The 21587-nt window shown below is 45.4% G+C and overlaps 1 protein-coding gene across 5 annotated transcripts; it reads left to right on the top strand.

The window, feature by feature from the left end:
• Positions 1-12: 12 nt before the first annotated feature.
• On the top strand, positions 13-19981 carry RABAC1 (Rab acceptor 1). 5 transcript variants are annotated; one of them, XM_068241450.1, is made up of 6 exons: positions 17-92; positions 9357-9451; positions 14666-14875; positions 16414-16514; positions 17358-17459; positions 19630-19981. In XM_068241450.1, exons 2-6 carry the CDS (start codon positions 9384-9386, stop codon positions 19713-19715), a joined length of 567 nt encoding a protein of 188 aa, XP_068097551.1. In that variant the 5' UTR covers positions 17-92; positions 9357-9383; the 3' UTR covers positions 19716-19981. The 5 variants fall into 5 exon arrangements, with proteins under 5 accessions (XP_068097553.1, XP_068097551.1, XP_068097552.1 ...); XM_068241451.1 differs by lacking the exon at positions 17-92 and adding an exon at positions 4067-4205; XM_068241449.1 differs by lacking the exon at positions 17-92 and adding an exon at positions 4067-4198.
• Positions 19982-21587: the final 1606 nt, after the last annotated feature.

Consider the following 21587-nt stretch of genomic DNA (forward strand, 5'->3'; position numbering starts at 1 on the left):
AGGTTGCTATAGGGACAGATAGAGCGAATGTTTCCGTACAGACGTCTTCCTCCCTCTGCCAGATCACTTCCGGTGGGGAGACAGAGGAGGAGGTAAGATGCCACATAGGGGTTGTTGTGCTGCTGGGTGACGAGGCTGGGGGAATATCTCACACATATTACACATTTTGTGAATATATGATTTGTCTTTTAAGTATTTTGAGGGAACCCACATTAGTGCCTATAAGGAAACCCCGTAGTGATAGGAATATGAATGTGTTTACTGAGCCTGTCTGTGGACTTGTTTATGTTAAACTAAACCATCCTTTCTGATCTCACTATTCCTGTATAATTCAAATTAGTATTATCCATGCATAGCGCCCAACTGTCCCTCTTTTGGAGGCACAGTCCCTCTTTGGGACCCCTGTCCCTCTTTCCTCCTTATTTGTCCCTCTTTCTATGTAAATATATATATTTCTTTACTAAAACATGTGCTTGATTTACTCTAAACTTTATTCTTCTCCTTTAAATTGATATATTACTAATTTTAAAAGGTTAATATGAAGGAAAATGAACCAGGATAGAAAGGACCAGTGTGGTTTGACTTATAAAACAACATATTTTTCTTATGAAATCTTTATGGTGTGCGTGACTGGGGAGGGGGGCATGATGGGGTGTGATCAGGAATGTTGCAGGGGCGTGGCTTAAGTGTGCTTTTTTTTCATCTCAAAAAGTTGGGATGTATGTCCATATAGAGTGTTTATATTTTTCACAGGGATCACAGAACATTTTATGTTAGTAACTTTCCTTTTCTTGACATATTTAGTTCCTTTTAAAGGATACCAGATGCAAAAAATATAAGAGAAACTGGGAGGGATTACGTCACGGCCGGGAGCGCTCTGCACATGTGACATCACCCGCATGCGCGAGTTTGTAAGCTTTGCAGGGTCTCCCCCCTCCCGTAGTGTGTCCTCCTTCATTTTACTACCCCGGCAATTACACCCTTCTCATGGACTAACTCGGACTTGTTTTGCCGGGTCTCTGTAAACCGCATTTTATACCCTGATTGTATGTATAACCTTGTGCTATGTTGTATAACCGTTTGCTACCTCTCTGTCTGTCACCCCTTGTTGCAATGTATGTATCCCTATTTATTGTCCAGCGCTGCGTAATATGTTGGCGCTTTATAAATACAATAAATAATAATAATAATAATAATGCGCAGATCGGTCACGTGCTGTGTGATGCGTGCAGTCAGGCCAGCGCAGCCCGACTTCAGACAATTGCAGCAAGAGAGATCAGACAGACTGCCATGCAACTGGTATTGCTAAACTAAATAAATATGGTAGCCTCCATATTCTCTTCACTTCAGGTTCCCTTTAACATCTACACTTCACAGGGCATCCAATATCACAGTTCTCCGATAACGTGGTTCTAGAGATAAGTCTCCCACTTGGGGGCCTATAGGCTTAACTGTACAGTGTTTACTCCAAAAACTGTTACCTGAAATGATCAACAACAATTGTTTCAGGCCAAATTATTCAGACAGTTTAAATCTGTAATTGCAGATGCTAAAAGATAATCCAACATTTCATACCATAGATTCCCTGAATGTATCAGTTGGCCCTACTATGAGCTTCCTGTGTGTAATGGCTGCACTATGGGAGTCGTGCGTCAAACATCCAGTTCTTTACAATCCTAAAATGATGGACGAGCTGATTGGTCACCATGGGTGATGCTGGCTCCCCTATTAGTGCTGACACTTTGTAATGACATAGGGGGTGATGATGCAGGGCCTGGTGTGTTGCTGCTGGCAGTGTCCCTGGCCTGTGCTCAGCTGACACTTTGTAATGACACAGGGGGTGATGATGCAGGGCCTGGTATGTCGCTGCTGGCAGTGTCCCTGGCCTGTGCTCAGCTGACACTTTGTAATGACATAGGGGGTGATGATGCAGGGCCTGGTGTGTTGTTGCTGGCAGTGTCCCTGGCCTGTGCTCAGCTGACACTTTGTAATGACACAGGGGGTGATGATGCAGGACCTGGTATGTCGCTGCTGGCAGTGTCCCTGGCCTGTGCTCAACTGACACATTTTGTGATGATGCAGGGCCTGGTGTGTTTCTGCTGGCAGTGTCCCTGGCCTGTGCTCAACTGACACATTTTGTGATGATGCAGGGCCTGGTGTGTTTCTGCTGGCAGTGTCCCTGGCCTGTGCTCAGCTGACACTTTGTAATGACATAGGGGGTGATGATGCAGGGCCTGGTATGTCGCTGCTGGCAGTATCCCTGGCCTGTGCTCAGCTGACACATTTGTGATGATGCAGGGCCTGGTGTGTTGCAGCTGGCAGTGTCCCTGGCCTGGGCTCAGCTGACACGTTTTGTGATGATGCAGGGCCTGGTGTGTTTCTGCTGGCAGTGTCCCTGGCCTGTGCACACAGGATGCCCTGCTGTTGCTATATCCTGAAATGTAGGAGTGTAATGACATCACTGCTTAGAGTCACGTGTGACCTCTCCCTTCTCATTTATATATTAACCTATAAAGATCTTATGTGCGTCAAGTCCTTGGAATGTGTGCTTGTCCAGCTAACATACCTGAATTTTTATGCAGTATTTAACAGGTAGTGTAGTTAAAGGTTAGTTATGAAATTTTGTATATGTAAGTTCCTCTTACAGGTGACACTCCGGGCTTTTGCTGTGAGCTGAACTTCCTGTTCCTTTTCCCCTGGGCTGCGTGATCCATATACCACAATGGAAAATGTGCTCATGTATCCCAGTGCCAATAAGAATTCCAGCAGGCCTAGGTAAATTGTCCAGAGTAGGAAGATATGGAGAATACACTTTGGGGGGGGGGGGGGGGGGGGAGAGACCTATGGCTGAGCTCCGGGTATCACAGTGTACAGGAAATGACGGTGAGTAAATGTAGCGAAAGAGAGTTTGTTTTACAGGATGTGCAGCACAGCGCTGCAGTGTGCAAGTAGCCTGGGCCCCTCTGGGGATCGCTCCTGTGCTTGCAATATCTCAAATGCATTATGCAGCCATTCCCGGCACAATTTGTATGGTGATCGAAAGCGCTATTCAATCTATCGCCACCAATTTTACAGCACCTCCGTTTGCAGTGGGGTTTTTTCGTTGCCCCCAGTATCTAGTGCAGTGTTTCTCAAATCTTTCCTCATGACTCCCCAACAGTGCATGTTTTGCAGGCAGCCTCACCTCTGCACAGGTGGGGTAATTAGTGTCTCAGCTATGTGAATTCCATGTTGCTGACACAGTAATTGTCCCCACCTGGGCATAGGGGAGGCTGCCTGCAAAACATGCACCATTGGGGAGTCACCAGGACAGGTTTGAGAAACACTGATCTAGTGTAAATAAAGTGTGAAATACTTAACAGGTGTCCTGGGGTTAATTTCGGCCGTTTTCCAGTGCGTAGCCCCGACCCCTAGCACAAGAGTACATAGGCACTTCTCTGTCCCCAATTACAGAAGCGCCGATGACCTCTTGCTTTTGGGGGCAGGGCTACGGCCAGAAGCTGGACATCATGAGACCTGGCAAGTAGTTTAAACTTTATTTAAACATTAAAATCGCCCACGAAGTTATTGCAAAATGAAAAGCAATTTTGCCATGTTCCTATCTCTTGCATTGAAGCTCAATAGCTGCAAAATTGCTGCAGGACCCTCGATTGCGATTTGGCCAAATCTTGGGCACGGGTTCACCACCAATGACTTTTAACAGGGTAGCGCTCGTCGGCAAGCCTGAAAGTGCTCAAGTGGGCCCCAGGCCTAACTGTCCCTCAGAGGAGCTCACAGTCTAATCTCTACCCATAGTCTTTGGTTAGTTTGGGTGGAATACCAGGTACACTACCAGTATGTATTTTAAAGGGACTCCGAGCACCTCTTATGGGCATGCCTTTAAGACTCCGACCAGTACTGCAAATACTTATGCATACCTTTCTGTAGCTTGTGCTCTCCTCTTTCATTTGATGCCTGAATCGCCATTCTACACCAAATAGTTTTCATTCTATTTGAATTTAAAAATTGCGGCTGCCATCTTGGCTGTGTTATAACTTCCAGGTCACCCCTGTCTTCTCTGTTAGAGAAGTGCATGACTGAATGAAGCAGGAAGAGGAAGTGACACGCATGGCTCCTCTAGAGGAGACACATCACGACTTTGTTGGAAGTCGTCTGGTTTAAAGGCATACCCATGAGAGGTGCCCGGAGTCCCTTTAATGTGAGAGGTAACCCAAATAAACACAAGGACAACATCCAAACTTCAAGTGCCATCCTAGCCGAGTGTTGAACCCATGACTCTAGTGCTGTAAGGCAGAAAAAAAATGGAATGGTGACAGGAGTACTTTGAAGAGGAACTTTAACCCAGGATTGAACTTCATTCCAGTCAGTAGCTAATACCCCCTTTCCCATGAGAAATCTTTACCTTTACTCAAATGGATCATCAGGGAGGTCTGTATGGCTGATATTGGGGTGAAACCCCTCCCACAGTGTGATGTCATGACCTTAGTCCTGACAGTTTGCTGTCAACCTCATTGCATCGTGGGAAATAACAGCTTTTTCCAACTGCCAAGCAAGCAGCATCTCCCCAATGCATAGAACTCTCAGTAACAAACATTCCATAAAAATCACCTGACAGGACATAGGCCTCGATTTATCAAGACTTATCGAATTGGTTAACGACAGTTTGGTAAAATACCGAATTCGTTAAGTTGATTTCAGGATTCATCAAATTTATCTACAGCTGTTAGCGAGCATTCGGTAATAATTCGGTAATAATTCGTTAGTGATGTGTTAAAACGGAAGAAACTGCAATTCATGAAAATGAAAGTGGGCGTGTTTTATCGTTAAATTTAGGATTAGTTATCTCCTTCACTGCTCTGTCGTTATTCCTGTCAGAGCCTTGCTGACAGAGAAGATGGAGCCATTTGAAGTGGTTATGTATCAGCTGAAAGTGATTCAAAGGTGCAGAAGGGCAAGAATAAGGTCTAGAACCATATCAGTCTGCAAGAGAATAGATTTATTTGCTATAACAGGACATCTGCATTTCTCTTGAATCATCTTGTAAGAGAACACAGGCAGTGCCAGGGTTAACTAATTTGCTAGCTGCACTATATTTTTTTTTAGGAAAAGGCTCCGATCAAATTGTGGGATTGTCCCAACCACTTTCAGAATCCTGGTCCAGGTGTTAAGCCCTATTCAGAATGTTGCTACGTAGTGTTCAAAGGACTGCCTTTTACCCACAATTCCATGGGAATCTTATGGCCTTGTGTTAAATTACCGCTGTAAAATGGAAATGTCAACACGTTACCGAATTGTTATCGAATTCACACCGAATGAGGAAAAACCTTGATGAATACAACTAGAAATCACTAAACTTCGAATTCGGTAATTTAACAAACTGGAAAAAGTTATCTCAAAGAGAATGATGAATCGAGGCCATGTCTTTACCAGTGATACATTTCAGAGTGTAAATCAGGGAGAGGAAAGACTTTGCAATGGGCAAACACTGTCTAAATAATAGCAATTTTATTCATTGTTATTTTCACTACATTTCCTCTTTAAACTCTACAATGCACTGTATATCAGTCATTGAAACAAATGTTTCAACATCTCTTCTACCTTGTTTATAATGTGATTTAAAAAAAAATTGCTGGAAACTGTTTTTTTTTTTTTTTTTTTTTTTTTTTTTTTTTTTTTTGCTACAGGTAACATACCTATAACATATATTAGTTGTAAGCACACTCAAAGCCAGTGATGGCTAACCTTGGCACTCCAGCTGTGGTGAAACTACAAGTCCCATGAGGCATTGCAATACTCTGACAGCTCTAAGCATAACTCGGGGAGGCAGAGGCATGATGGGATTTGTAGTTTTGTCACAGCTGGAGTGCCAAGGTGCATCACTGCTCTAAGCCCATATCACCATTGACCACCTGACAACTCTGTAAGCAGAGACACAAATGTATCTTCCCAGAGTGAAGAGGCTTCTACATGTAAACATTCCTGTTGTAACATTCCATCATGTGTTCCGACTACAAATTACTGAATGGGTTAATGGCCAGCTGTGTGGGCGGGGCAGCTGCTTGGCTCAGCATCATTATGCAGATCCCTCTGGAAGGGAGGGAGACACAAGACAGCTGTAGGAGAAGATTGATCCATTCAGCTCTAGAGGTCATTGTTGCTGGACATGGCTGGAGAGGGGACACCCGATCAGGTACTTGGCAAGTATTTTACCTTATATCAGCCAATCGAGGAGGTTGTGCAGCAAAACACGAGCGTTGCTGCTGATTGCTGCATGTCTAGGAAAACCTCTCCGTCTGGAGCTGGGCTTTCATCTACACTTATATACACTTATAGCACTGTATTCAGTTATATTTTTATTTCTATCTTGAGGTGAATTCATTTTAGTGGCAACCATTGGCATCATTGTGGTGTGATGGACGGCCAGTTCAGCAGGCTGCATTGCTGAGTGTAGTGACACACTGCCACATACTAACTGTCACCAGGCTGGGACGACTGTGGAGAGCCGGCTACACACGGACTCGTGATAATGGCCCATAATCAGTCGTTGGACAGTAGTGATAGATTTACCATAGGACTATTTTAGCAGAAATGTAGGCGCCAGTCTAGTTTAGGGGACACAGCAGGAAACCTCATAGGTAAATAACACTAACCGGATTGGACGGACAGCACCCTCTCGAACTGCTAGGTTTCCAATAGGTTGTAGTAAATTACGTCCACACTATTCAGCCAATCACAACACTGCATGCCGTGGAGGGGGCTGTAATTGTAGAACTGTTCCCTATGAGGTTCCCTGCTGGGTCCCCTAAGCTAGAGTAGCAGTGAAATCTGAGGATGGATCAGAGTGTTGTCTCTGATCAGAGTGTTCCATACATACAGCAGTCGACCCCCTCCTCCCCAACCCCACCACCCACCCACTCAGTTCAAATTTAATGGTGGGAACACACTCTGCAATTTCCGACCTGTCCAATCTGTTTCTAATCAATCAAGGGATTGATTTTGCAAAGTTATCATCGGAAAATTGATCCCTTTATCAATCGGGAGCAGGTTGTACACGTACACACGATACAACTTCCCATCAGATTACCCATCAAATCGGACATGAAATTGCATCGTGTGTTGCCAGCATAACACCTGATCCGATCACATGTCCTATCAACTGGCAGTCCAAAATCAATAGTAAGCTTATCTGTTGAGCCTGCAGAAGTTAGTAGATTAGGTGATTTTAGGCTTGGTTCACATAGGATCCAAGACCACCACCAAGTGCACCACTGAACGTGGATAGGTGCACCACTGAACTGGTGGTGTTTTATGGGGAAAAAAAATGTGAAATGATCTTGAATACCTTTAAGGGCCTTTTTCCACTAGCCTGCGATTTGCGATTTGCTTCTGACTGCAAATCGCAAGGTACATTAAACTAATGGAAACTGCAGCAGCAATTTCCATTAGTGCGATCCGATTGCGATGCGATTTTGGTCAAAGCGCAATCGTCGTCCTGCTGCGTTTTGTATGCGATTGAGCTGGACTATGAGTATAGTAGCTCAATCGCAATCGCATGGTGGAAATTGAAATGCGATTGCGATCGCGATCGTAATCGCGATCGCAATCGCGATCGCATTTCATAGTGGAAAAGAGCCCTAAAGGATACCCAAACTGACATGTGACATGAGATAGACATGTGTATGTACAGTGCCTAGCACACAAATAACTATGCTGTGTTCCTTTTTTTCTTTCTCTGCCTGAAAGAGTTAAATATCAGGTATGCAAGTGGCTGACTCAGTCCTGACTCAGACAGGAAGTGACTACAGTGTGACCCTCACTGATAAGAAATTACAACTATAAAACACTTTCCTAGCATAAAATGGCTTCTGAGAGCAAGAAAGAGGTAAAAAAGGGGAATTTCTTATCAGTGAGGGTCACACTGTAGTCACTTCCTGTCTGAGTCAGGACTGAGTCAGCCACTTGCATACCTGATATTTAACTCTTTCAGGTAGAGAAAGGAAAAAAAAGGAACACAGCATAGTTATTTGTGTGCTTGGCACTGTACATACACGTCTGTCTCATCATGTCACATGTCAGTTCGGGTATCCGTTAGGGGACATCTGAAGTGAGAGGGATGTGGAGGCTGACATATTTATTTCCTTTTAAACAATGCACATTGCCTGGCTGTCCTGCTGATCCTCTGCCTAATACTGTTAGCCATAGACCCTGGACAAGCATGCAGATCAGAGGTTTCTGACATCACTGACTGGTTTTGCTGCATGCTTGTTTCAGGTGTCGGAGTCAGACACTACGGAAGCCAAAGTCATCAGCGGGACTGCCAGGCAATTAGTATTGTTTAAAAGGATATAAATAAGGCAGCCTCCATATCCCTCTCATTTCAGGAGTCCTTTAATTTTATTTGTTAAAAGTAGTGGTCATGTAACCACCATTGCGCCTAACCAGGATGTGGGAGGGGCTTGGCCAGACTGCCACTACCCTTCCGTTCCTCCCTCAATGGAAGGAAGTGGCAGAGTTAGCAGAGGTAGATGGAAGAATCGCGCACCTGTGCAAAGAAGGGGTCCGCACACAGACTTGTACAGGAATAGTGTACTATTTACTGTCCCATCACTCACTATTACACATCTGACCGTTCTCCGATGATCGTTTTGGGGCCAATCCGGTCCCCTTTGTCAAGGCTAGGATATATCTCAAGGCTACATTAATGTCTGTCCTAGCCTTGACAAAGGGGACCGGATTGGCCCCAAAATGATCGTCTCAGTCAGATGTATAATCGTGTGTGATAGGACAATGATAAATTGTACACTATTCCTGTACAAGTCTGTGTGAAGACCCCTACTTTTATTTTGTGTTTTACAGTTAGCAGAGGGGCAGAGTTTGAAGGACAAAGGCGGGAATGTGGCTACTGCTGTTAACACAAACATTACGTTTTTTGCGAATCATTTTATTCATGTCTCATGGGGGACAAGGATGTTACGGATCTTCACCAGATCGTCTAAATTCATTACAAATAAATGGATAAATCCCTGGCAGGTATTGTGATTCAGTGTAAATACATATCCACGTGCTATTTTAGCCACATACTGATTTCTGTAGCATTGATAAATGTGTTGTTATTTTTTTGTGGCCAGTGTGGAGTTGCCCTTTAAGCCAGATGTGTGGCAGAAAGAGTCACGCTAGTAGGAAGTGGCTGGGGGGCAGATCACATTGTAACGGGGGTCGGTAAATATAGGAATGTACATTATCCTGGTATGTTTCTCTCTGCATGCTCCTGATCTGCACTTCTTGTGATGCGACCACTTGAATAAATCCCCTCCTTCTCCCTCCCTTTCTTTTGTCTTTCTCTTCTCCTATCGCAGGACGTTACATTGCCAGAGTTCCTAAACATGGCAGGGAAGAGTGGGGAAGTGTTAACTGGAGGAGCAGAGGAGGGACCTGCTGGCATTATTAACAAGTATGATATCTCACTTACTATTATTTAACATGAAACCCCACTTTGGTTGCAAAAAGGCAAACGATGCCATTAGATTGGCTCTATATATTACACAAATGAAGGGAACACTTCATCTAGTAGTATATGGCAGTGAGGGGGGGGGGGGGGGGGGCTATGCCCACCAGGAAGTCATGGCTGCACTTGCACAGCTGAATTCAGTGTCCTGGTCTATAGCAGCCATGCCTGCCACACTTGCGCTTTGCAGCTTCCTGCCCATCCGATTGGTCAGTCAAAGGACTGTGAGGGTCAACAGGAAGCTGAAAACCAGACGTGAGCGAGGAGCACCCAAAATGGCAGCCGAAGACCAGGATTCTCATTCCAATAGCAGGAATCCAGCGCTAGTGGTGGTCATGAAAAGGGAAACGCATGGAGAGGCATGGGATTTGTTTGATTAGCTGATAGATATGGAAAGCTCTGATTTGCTGGGATCACATCCTGCTGCAGCACATAATCATAACTAGCAAATCAGAGACTTATATATCTATCACTTGACCAAACTGATCACATGCTTCTCCATGAGTTCTCCTAGGCATGACCATCACTATCTAGTGGGGGAGCATAATTACCCACACTGATCTGTACCCACACCTCCTTTCAGCTTGCCTTCATTTACTTCCCTTGTGCACAGAAAACACAGCCATTCCACACTGTTCCTAATGCGCAGTACACACCGTACAATTTTCTGTTAAGCTGGCCATACACTGGCCCGATTTGCCGCCGTTTCGACAGCAGATTCGATCACTGGGATCGAATCTGGTGCCAATCGTTTGCGCTACACGCCGAATTTCGATCCATTTCGTCCGATTCCGTCGATCGCTCCGTGCGGAAAATTACCGTCGATCGCCTGCGGGTAGGGAGCGCGTCGCTAGCGCCGTTCGAGTGCCTGACGACCGACGCAATAGAGCGGCAATACATTACCTGCTCCGCCGGTGTGACTGCCCCCGGTCACCGCTGCTCCGTCTCCGCTCTGGTCTCCGCCATGCTTCAGTTCCTCCTGCCTGGCAGGAAGTTTAAACAGTAGAGGGGCGCTCTACTGTTTAATTTTCCTGCCGGGCAGGAAGAAGTAAAGCATGCCGGACCTGGAGACCAGAGCGGAGACGGAGCAGCCGTCACCGGGGGCAGTCGTGCCGGCGGAGCAGGTAATGAATGCGGTCATGGGGGGGGGGGGGGGGGGAGCGGCAGCACCACCACCACAACAGATTGTGAACGGTTTCAGGCTGAAATCGGTTCACAATCTGTTTGCAGTAAAGGTAGCCCCCCCCCCCCCGCATACATTACCTGCTCTAGCCGGCGCGACTCCCCCCGGTCTCTGCAGTCTTCTTCTCCGCTCTGGTCTGGTCTCCAGGTCCGGCAGGCTTCACTTCTTCCTGTCTGGGGGAAGTTTAAACAGTAGAGCACCCTCTACTGTTTAAACTTCTTGCCGGGACAGGAAGAAGTGAAGCCTGCCGGAGACCAGACCAGCGCGGAGAAGAAGACAGCGGAGACCTGGGGAGTCGCGCCGGCGGAGCAGGTAATGTATTGCAGCTGTATTGCGCCGGTCGTCATGCACTCAACCGCCGCTAGCGACGCGCTCCCTACCCGCGGGCGATCGACAGGACCGATCTATTTCAGGACGAAATAGATTGAAATTTAGCGTTAACGATTTGACAACAGTTTCGATCCAAGTGATCAAATCTGCTGTCGATCGGCGGGGAATCGGCCTAGTGTATGGCCAGCTTTAATCTATCTGTCAGGTAAATCTAATGCTAAGCATACACGGCATATTATGCGCCGGATCGAGCCGCTGGCTTGATCCCGGCTCGTCCCCGCCGTCGCCTGTATCGATCCCCGCTCGTCCCCACGGGCGCTCTTTATCTTCCGAGCGGAGAATCTATCCGGCAGGTCATCAGCGGCTCGATTACACGGTATGAAACGTACCGTGTATGCCTAGCATTACAGAAAATTGTATGGTGTAAACCCAGCATAATGCTGGGAATACAAGGGTCGATTCTGCGCCTGGTCGTTTTGCCCGCTCGATTCTCTTATCTTTTTTCACTTCATTTAAATGATGAATCGAGCGTCAAAATGAGCGAACGGTGATCGGACATGTCGGAAATTATCTATCTAACCATCTTATCAGCTCAGAATCGAGCCGTGTATGCCTGGCATAACAGAAAATGTAACAGGAAATTGTATGGCGTGTACCTAGCATAACAGACAAGTGGGAGTGACAGAGCCTCCTGCAGATTACTGGAATAGGGCCTGTGTGGATTATACATAACACGGGCTTGTGCTTTGCGCACGAGGGCAAGTACTGGGCATTCAGTGCTGTAGAGACACTGAAAGAAGAGCAATCTAAACTAGAAGTCAATTATGGAAGTTCACAGGTTTCTCCAAATTGCAACAGTCGTTTTTAATAGTATTAAATTACAGAACAGTTTGTGCATCACTGATATATGTTCACAGCAATTCATATTTGAAAGGGTACCTGAGGGGACAGGGATACAGAGACTGTTTATTTCCTTTTAAACAATACCAGTTGCCTGGCAGTCCTGCCTTTCTGGCATCAGTAGTGTCTGAATCATCAATTCAGTCAGAAACATCTGATCTGCATGCTTGTTCAGGGTCTACGGCTTAGTGTTACGCTGCGAACACACCATGCAATTTTCTGTCTTGATAGATAATTTCCGATAGGTCTGATCTGATTTCGATTGATTTTCTGTTCACTTCTATACAAACCAATCAAAAAAAATCAAGAATCAGATCGCACCAGTTGACAATTATATATCGACCCATTTATCTGATGCAAAATTGCATGGTGTGTTCCCAGTATTAGAGGCAAAGGATTTGGAGAAAAACCAGGGAATGTGCAATGTTTAACAGGAAATAAATGTGTCAGACTCCATAACCCTCTCACTTCAGGTTCCAATTAAATTGGACTTTCTTTTTTACACCCATTTGTGCTGTACCGTATCAGAATACATGGTCAGTATGACCTGCTTATGTGGGGACAAACTGTCCTGATCACATGTCAGCTTCCTGCCAACAATGTGTCCCAACAGCACAATGGGATTATGTACTGTGCAGTAATATACAGGATGTGGGATCCTGCTTGCTGCACATTTATGATGCCGTAGACTGTCGCTTTACTGACACCTGCAGCCTGGAAATACTTATAACCCTTAGAAGTTGCAATGTTAATAAGTAAATTATATGGCCCTTTTCCCAGACGGCTTTACCTCTGCTGCTTTCCCCCACTGCTGAGGTATATTAGAGAATAAAAAAAAATAAGACCAACCTATTTTTGTGCCACAAAATCACATTTGTATTATCTCAGCTCACAGAGTGTACATTTTAACCTCTCTCCACTTCCTAACTAACAGCTACTTTCTGTTTTCTGTAAGCTCAAATGAGTTTTGTAAGGAGCAGCTGATGAGAAACAAAGAAGTTGCTTAGACAAGAGAAAATAACTCAGAAGTGAAGCTTGCAGGGCATTCCTCTGACTATTATTGTTCATGAGGGGCTATGGCATAAACAGGTGTCAGGATATAATGGATCCATTTCTAATGATAATGCTATCTGGTTTCAGCCCGGCTTCATGGAAAGCAATCTCTCCCCTCCTTCCCATTTAACCACAGTATTTTTACATCTAACTTGACCAATGAACGGGCTTTCTGTGAGTGAGGCAGCCAATCAGGGAGCTTGTATACCTCCCACCTCTAGGCTGTACCAGCTTATTTTCAGCAGGGCTGTGGTGTGGAGGAGTCGGAGTCAGTGGTTTCATAAACTGAGGAGTTGGAGTTCTAGTCGGATTCTTCTTGTACCCACTTTATAGCCCTGCAGTGGCTGTGGAGTCGAGGAGTTGGAGCAATTTTGGGTACCTGGTGTCTGAGTCGATGGGTTCATAAACTGAGGTGTCGGATGATTTTTTATACCGACTCCACAGTCCTGGTTGTCAGTATGACGGCCACCAAGATGGTGGGCATGTGTAGGAGATTGTTGACGATCACCCTGATCACAATATCCCATTAAAAAAATGATTAGTAAAAATCTGGGGTCTTTATATTCCCAGTGCTTTGATTGGTCCAATCGGCTGCCTGTCACTTGACAGGCAGCAGATTGGGCCAATCAACGTGTAGGGGTCACGTGTACAGCAGCCCCCGATCCTTGTCGACAAGCAATCAGCCTGGTAGATCAACTCAGCCGAGTGCTTGGCCAAGGGCACATTGTCTTCTGAGGGATCATCTCCTGATCTCTGCCAAGCTACGTCTCATTCATTAGTGTACAAGGCTTAAAGAGAATCTGTATTGTTAAAATCGCACAAAAGTAAACATACCAGTGTGTTAGGGGACATCTCCTATTACCCTCTGTCACAATTTCGCCGCTCCCCGCCGCATTAATAGTAGTCAAAAACAGTTTTAAAAAGTTTGTTTATAAACAAACAAAATGGCCACCAAAACAGGAAGTAGGTTGATGTACAGTATGTCCACACATAGAAAATACATCCATACACAAGCAGGCTGTATACAGCCTTACTTCTGAATCTCAAGAGATCATTGTGTGTTTACCTTCTGTCCCCTTCTTCTCTCATGCACTGAACATTACAGGCTTCCTGCAGACAGCTCTGCCTGTGCCTGTGTTTGTAATCCCTCAGTATGTGTCAGCCAGCTACTTTCACAGCCTAACAGAGGAGGATTTTTATCCAGCTCTCTTCTATCACTGATAAGATAGCAGAGAAGCTGCTGGCTTATGTAAATAAAACACACACTGGAGTGTGAATAGAGGAACAGACCAGCACGGAAGAGTTGGCAGCTTTCCAGACACAGGCCGACAAGTCTGACAGGGGAAAGATACATTGATTTATTACAGAGACCGTGATAGTACAAAGTGCTGCAGTGAGCCAGAACAGATTAGAATAGGTTTAGGAACTTGTAGGATGGTAGAAAAAACGTTGTAATTTTTGTTACAGAGTCACTTTAAATGTTGTTTACGCAGCATTGATATATCTGTCTTTGTGTCAATAAAGTTGTATCAGTAGACCAAGCCATAAGCCACGTGTAGCTACAGTTGAACTGTTGAGCATCTTCAGTAGTCCGGTATGTCCTGCTGGCTCGGTGCTCTGGTCATCACCTTAGCTGGAAGCTGTTTCCCTAGGCCTGGATGTCTCCTCACTCTTCCCTTGCTCTTACTCTCTAGGATGTTCCCCAAGATGATCAGCCCGAGCACAGCCAAGGACTGGTTTGACAAACGCCGGGCTCAGATCCGCCCGTGGAATAACTTTGTGGATCAGAGGCGTTTCACCCGGCCACAGAACTTCGGGGAGCTGTGTAAGCGAGTGACGCGGAATGTGGAGCACTTCCAAAGCAATTACATCTTTGTGTTCATGGGCCTCATCCTCTACTGCATGTGAGTATCCGATATCTCGACAATGTCATTTCATAATGGTCATGTGACGCAGCCCTTTATTCTGAGCCTGCGACCCATTTCTGTTCTGCACATTTTCTAATTCTAATGTCGGATCATAAGCCCAGGAAGCCCTTGCTATGCATTTGCCTTCCTTAACGCCACTTCACACTACAAACACAAAACATGAATTGCAATTGTGAATTTGCCACGATTTGCTTTGTGATTCCTGTTCAATAGAACGAGATTCACATCACAATCACCTCCAAAACGTTGCAGCACATTTCCGATTTATGCAAATCGCAAACACTACGACTAGTGTGCTGGTTAAGGGCTCTGCCTCTGACACAGTAGACCTGGGTTCAAATCTCAGCTCTTCGTGTACAGTAAGCCTACATCTATTCAGTGAGGAGACCTTGGGCAAGACTCCCTAACACCGCTACTGCCCTAGTGGCTGCAGCTCTGGCGCTTTGCGTCTGCCAGGAGAAAAGCCAGATATAAGTGTTATTTGTCTTGTCTACAGTGAGAATGATCCCATAGGGATACATTAGCAGCAGAGCTTTGCTGATTGCCGGCGATCAGCAGAGTGCTAAAAAGCACCCAAGTGTGAACCAGTCCTTAGTGTATTCCAGCTGCATTTTGCTCCAGTTCTTGCAGTTTCTGTGATAAACATGCCCTACATCACTGTCACTGAATAACCTCTTATGCTGGACCTACCAGAGGTAATATGCCAGTATTCTAGAGAATCAGTATCTCAATTATATTAGATTGACCAGGGCCCTATTTTATAGCGTACCTGAAGCACATTTTTAAGATAAAGTTAGGCTACTTACCCCAGTCGTAGGAAGCCTCTGGGTAGGCCAGACACTTCCCCGATCCCCGAAACACATTCCTCAAGGGCTTGTTGAATATAACAATAATGATAATCCTAACATTTGTACTGCGCTTTTCTCCTGTTGGCCTCAAAGTGCTCAAGAGCTGCAGCCACAAGAATGCGCTCAAGAGGCCACCCTGGTGTGTTAGGAAGTCTTGCCCAAGGACTTCTTACTGAAGAGGTACTGACCCTTGTCAGGATTTGAACCCTGGTCTCCCATGTCAAAGACAGAGCCCTTAACCAGTCACCATCCAGCCATATGTTTCTTGTAGTCCTGCTTCTGTCTTGTACAAACACATTTGTACTTAGCATGCAGTGGAACGGTCCCCACAAGCCCAGTAGAATGAAGCTGATTGTGGACAGCTTTTCCTTCCATGCACGAGCGGCTTCATTCTACTGGGCTTGCACGTGCTCAGTATAAATGCACTCATACACATTCGGAAGCGCGGCCAGAAGAAGAAGAGGGTCTTTGGCAGCAGTGGTGGGCTCGAGGAAGGTCTGGGAACAGAGGCTTCCCACTACTTGGCCAAGGATCCAAATCTTCCCTTTCCTCTGGTCCACAGGTCTGCTCTAAGGCACTGGTTGATTCACATGAAGGGTTATTGTGGTGACTGATCTTGTGAACAGGTTCTCATGGTGTACATCCTTGTCTCATTATCTCTTCCAGCATCACAAGCCCCATGCTGCTCATTGCTTTGGCTGTCTTTTTTGGAGCCTGTTACATCATTTACCTGAAGACCCTCCAAGGGCCCAAGATGGTTATGTTTGGTAAGTTGAACATAGCTCCTGTAGCATGTGTTGTATTGTTCTTATCGCTCCCAATGTTGTACACATTCCTCATAGTTTATTTAAGTGATATACGCCTCCATATATTGCATTACACTTAACTGGAACGAACCAGCTTTTTTTCCCCTGCAGCTTGTACTGGTTTCTAATATGTCTAGGAGCTGCCATCTTCTCCCCTCCCCTTCTATCTGCCCTCATTTATCCAGGGCTTCCCCTAATGTGACTTCTCCAAACTGTTTGAAGAACAGTGTCGTATTTCTCCCCAGCTGATGAAAGCTTTTATTTGCTCTTTGCTACTGCTAATTACAGCAGTTTATATCTGCTTACGTTTTCTACAGATGGCAGGCAGTGGAAGTAGGGTAATACAAGCCTCCAACCAACATTTAAAACGAACCTAAACTCAGAACTTCCTCTCTGCTAAAAGATAAGCAATAGCATAATAACCTTTAAAGAAAAACATTTTTGCTCAACCAAACCCCCTGATTGCTGTCTGATTTTGGTCTGTTGGACGACAATCAGGCAAGTGTACGCGTGGCAACTGGTAACATGCGGTTTGCCCGATCCACCTGGCAGATCAACTCCGACTGTTGGGATGATACCGTGCAGTGGGCCACACGCGTTGCAAGTTTTTAAAATGACGCACTTGTTTTTAATGCGGCCGTGTCACGCAGTCCATCATGTCGCTTGCATGTACAGTATGTAAATGAATTGGTCATTGGTGCATTGGAAAATACAAGTCGTGTAAACGGTTTGTCGTGGTGTTGGTTGTGCACTTTGTTGAATGTGTGTATGTAGCTTTACATTTATACTTTTGTGTGATTACAGGCCGGGAAATGAGTGCAGCCAATCAGTATGGCCTGGCTGGGGCCGTCTCCTTCCCTTTCTTCTGGCTCGCAGGGGCCGGAGCTGCCGTCTTCTGGGTGTTAGGTAAGAACATTTCCTGTCTTCCAGGTGTTTTACGGTATCTACCAGTGTTTGGAGAATCCGTTTTGGTGAAACTAAACCCCCCTCCCCCCCCCCCTCCCCAATAACGAATGAGCACTTTTCGAAATCACACAATGCTCTTAGACGACTCTCCAAACGTGTCACCCGGAGACATCAAAGAAAATATTTAATAAATGGTTCACCTCCCGAAGATTGTTGCCCAGCTTATCCCCCACTTGCTCTCCTTTGTGCTGGACAAGCTGTGGTTCCCTGGGCACGATCTACCATCTACAGTTAGGTCCAAAAATATTTGGACAGAGACAACTTTTCCTGATGCAGATGGACAACGACCCAAAACATACAGCCAAAGAAACCCAGGAGTTTCTTAAAGCAAAGTGGAAAATTCTTGAATGGCCAAGTTAGTCACCTGACCTTAAAGGGGAACTGAAGTAAGAGGTATACGGAGGCTGCCATATTTATTTCCTTTTAATCAATACCAGTTGCCTGGCAGCCCTGCTGGTCTATTTCTCTGCAGTAGTATCTGAATAACACCAGAAACAAGCATGCAGCTAGTCTTGTCAGATCTGACATTAAGGCTGCTTTCACAGTGGGACGTTACAGGCGCACGTTAGAGCAGCCTGTATTGCACCCCACCGCACAGCAATGAAAAATCAATGGGCTGTTCACAGTGCCCACGTTGCGTTACTTAGTAACGCTGCGCCATTAGACAACGTACTGCATGCAGTACTTTATAAGCGGCAGAGCCGCGTTAGACTGCTTGCACATGCTCAGTAATGTTGGGGAGGAGCGGAGAGCGGCCAGGCACATGGCTAATTAATATTCACTGCGCTCAGTGACGTGCAGTGTTTACTTCCTGGAGCTGCCGCTCTGTGCGGCGATTGGCCGGGCGGGACCACATGATGCCGCATGCGTCCAAGAGTACGCATCACAGACGCCAGAGTGAGCTGCACAACGCGGCTCACTCTGACATCCACATTAGAGAGCACCAGGCGTTGCGTTAGGGGCACATTATGTGACCATAACATCCCCTAAAACGCAACATCCTGGTGTGAAACCAGCCTACAGTCTGAAACACCTGATCTGCTGCATGCTTGTTCAGGGTCTATGGCTAATAGTATTAGAGGCAGAGGATCAGCAGGGCTGCCAGGCAACTGGTATTGCTTAAAAGGAAATAAACATGTCAGCCTCCATATACCTCTCTCTTCAGTTGTCCTTTAACTCAATTGAGCATGCATTTCACTTGTTGAAGACTAAACTTTGGACAGAAAGGCCCACAAACAGCAACTGAAAGCCGCTGCAGTAAAGGCCTGGCAGAGCATTATAAAGGAGGAAACCCAGGATCTGGTGATGTTCACGAGTTCAAGACTTCAGGCTGTCATTGCCAGCAAAGGGTTCTCTACCAAGTATTAGAAATATTTTATTTCCAGTTCTTTCGTTTGTCTAAGTACCTTTGAGGCCCTGAAAGGAAGGGATTGTGTTAAAAAAATGCTTTAGTTGCCCAACATTTTTAAGGGGACCCTGAGTGCTGAATACAAATGAAATTTGGACTTACCTGGAGCTTTCTCCAGCCCCGTAGCCCACAAGGTCACCCCGAAGTCAGTCATGAGCACCCCTTGCGCGTCAGCAGACTGGCCAGCGTAAGAGTCCTGTGCATGCACGGTTCTCCAAGACTGAACCGCGCATGCAGAGAACTCTTACGTTGGCCGGCATGATGACACGGCGCACACGGGGGACTTCAGCCAAAGTCGCCGGATTACCAGAGCCAGGACCACGGAAGGGACCAGCAGGGGACTTTGCAGGCTACAAAGGGCTGGAGGAAGCCCCAGGTAAGTCCAAATTTAATTTTTATTCAGAGCTCATTTCATCATGTTAATGTACAGAACCATAAATAGGAAAAAAGTTGAAAATTTTCAACTCTGTGTATTGATTTAAAAAAAAAAAAAAAAGAGGTAAAAATCCTCTGTGTGGAAGTGGGAGGGGCTTTTCATCAGTACCTGTTTAGTTGGACAGAAATGTGAACACTGAAGCCAGTATAAGTGGCCGTGTGACTTGTTACAGGCAGAATGAGGATCGGGAAGCAGCAGTAATGGTCTCTGTACATTTTCTATGTTGCGTTTTACATGTTTTCTTTCCCTCTCCCTTTGCTGTACAGGTGCCACCCTCGTTATCATCGGCTCCCATGCTTCTTTCCATGAGATCGAGGGGGACTTTGAGGAGCTGCAGATGGAGCCAGTCTAGTAACCTCACCCTGGGGTCCTGTAGCCGTCTACTTACATGGCACCTCCAGGGTCTCCTTCGGACTGTTCTATTGTTCTTGCCGTATTTTGTTGTATATTCGTCCTTTATTATGAAAACCCCCTCCTTACCTGAGAGGCACTTTACAGCAGCCTTTGCACAATATCTGGTTGACCAGTGACCATTGGAGTGTGACCACACTCAGAATAAAGACCTGCCAAATTAACCTGGTCACAGAATGGACAATAAAAGCACTGCAGATAAGCGTATATGATGGATGGCTGATGATTTCTTAATTAAGTCAAAATGGGGCAGAGTTAAAGTGAAACTTTTACTTTTGTTTAAAAAAAAAAAAAATGACCTAACGCATACAAGCGTTGTACAAACCATTTTATAGCATTAATGAAATGTAAAGATCTTGAAATTGCAGTTATGATATTTTAGGATTTCCAGTAAGTTAGAATGACAACCGTGGTAACAGTCAGAATGCTCCCTTTGTATACAGAACATCCCCAGAGCACCGCTTACCTGCTGATGTTGTTTGCTGCACAGAGCAGAAAGTACATTCTTAGCATCTCTTTGAGTGAGCACAGTATGATCGGATTGGACAAATACCTAAAGGGAAATTTATATCAATCCCCTAGTTCATGGGAGAGCTCACTTTACACTGTAAATAGTTCCAAGGCTAAAAACACAAGTAGACCGCTGTTCATCCGTAGAGTACCGCAATACCGCTGGGAAACTGCAAAAAAGATGAGAAGGAAGCGCTCCTTGGGCCTGATTCACAAAAGCGTGATAACGGCTATCACTGCAGTTATCGCACGATCTGCCGCGCGCGAAGGTTTGTGCGTGTAAAGGATTATGTTCGCGTGTAAACGAAGGTTTCACCCACATGATGGCGTGAAACCTTCGTTTATCATGCAGCGTAATCCTTTACAAGCACAAACCTTCGCGCGCGGCAGATTGCGAGCCCCTGGCGTATAAAATAGATCCTCACTTCTCAATGCAGAGATCAGCTCACCTTATTAGATGGCGTATTAGTCTATAAACCACTGCCGATCTGTCCTCGATCATCCTGTCTGTTTGGAAGCACCGATGAAGCTCTCTAGACAAGTCCTGAGCCAGATCGGGGTATTAATAAATCACAGGCTTTTTGTGCCAGATAAGTAACAAACATGTATTGGACAAAAATATATGCATGCAGTGGGCTAATGCATTTCACAAGGATCACCCTCGCTTCATCAGAAACCTGCCTCTGATGAAAAAAGGATTGATTTATACTTTTTAACACAATAAGGGCTTCCTTTTTATCTTGTTTTTTTAAATCCGAAGGGTAACACTTGCACAGAATGAGGAGCTTTTTTGAGTGAAAAATCATTCTCGCCAATGATCCTTAAAGCCTCAAAACTTTTTGATCTGCTGTCTTGTATTCAGATAGTATATTATATATCATTCATATAGTTTCTTTGAAACGTGTGTAGCCAGCTTTAGCCAAATTGAGATCAGCCAGGGGGATTGCATCTAAAGCGGGTTTTTTGTTTTGTTTTGTTTTTTATTCTCCAATATCACATACTATTCCTCTACAGTAGACAAACACATTCACTTACTTAGCGGTAACCCTGAGTCAGGCTCGGGACAGAAATCCGCAGCTCAGAGCAGTAATCGCGTGCCTGAGTGAGTTATATGCAGGAGCTGCTGCAGATCTCTCTGGGGTATGTTTTTTTTTTTTTTTTTTTCTTATTATTTTTAGGGTCTAAAAGCTTGTGGAAAAAATTGCACGGGTTTTAGATCCTAGACCCGGAAATAATCATAACTCCAGGCAGGTTAATAGTTTCTGTAGCAAGGGAAGGGTCTGGGATCATGTTTACATCCCTT

This window comes from Hyperolius riggenbachi, chromosome 6 (assembly GCF_040937935.1).
Source record: "Hyperolius riggenbachi isolate aHypRig1 chromosome 6, aHypRig1.pri, whole genome shotgun sequence".
In the NCBI taxonomy this organism is placed as follows: Eukaryota; Metazoa; Chordata; class Amphibia; order Anura; family Hyperoliidae; genus Hyperolius; species Hyperolius riggenbachi.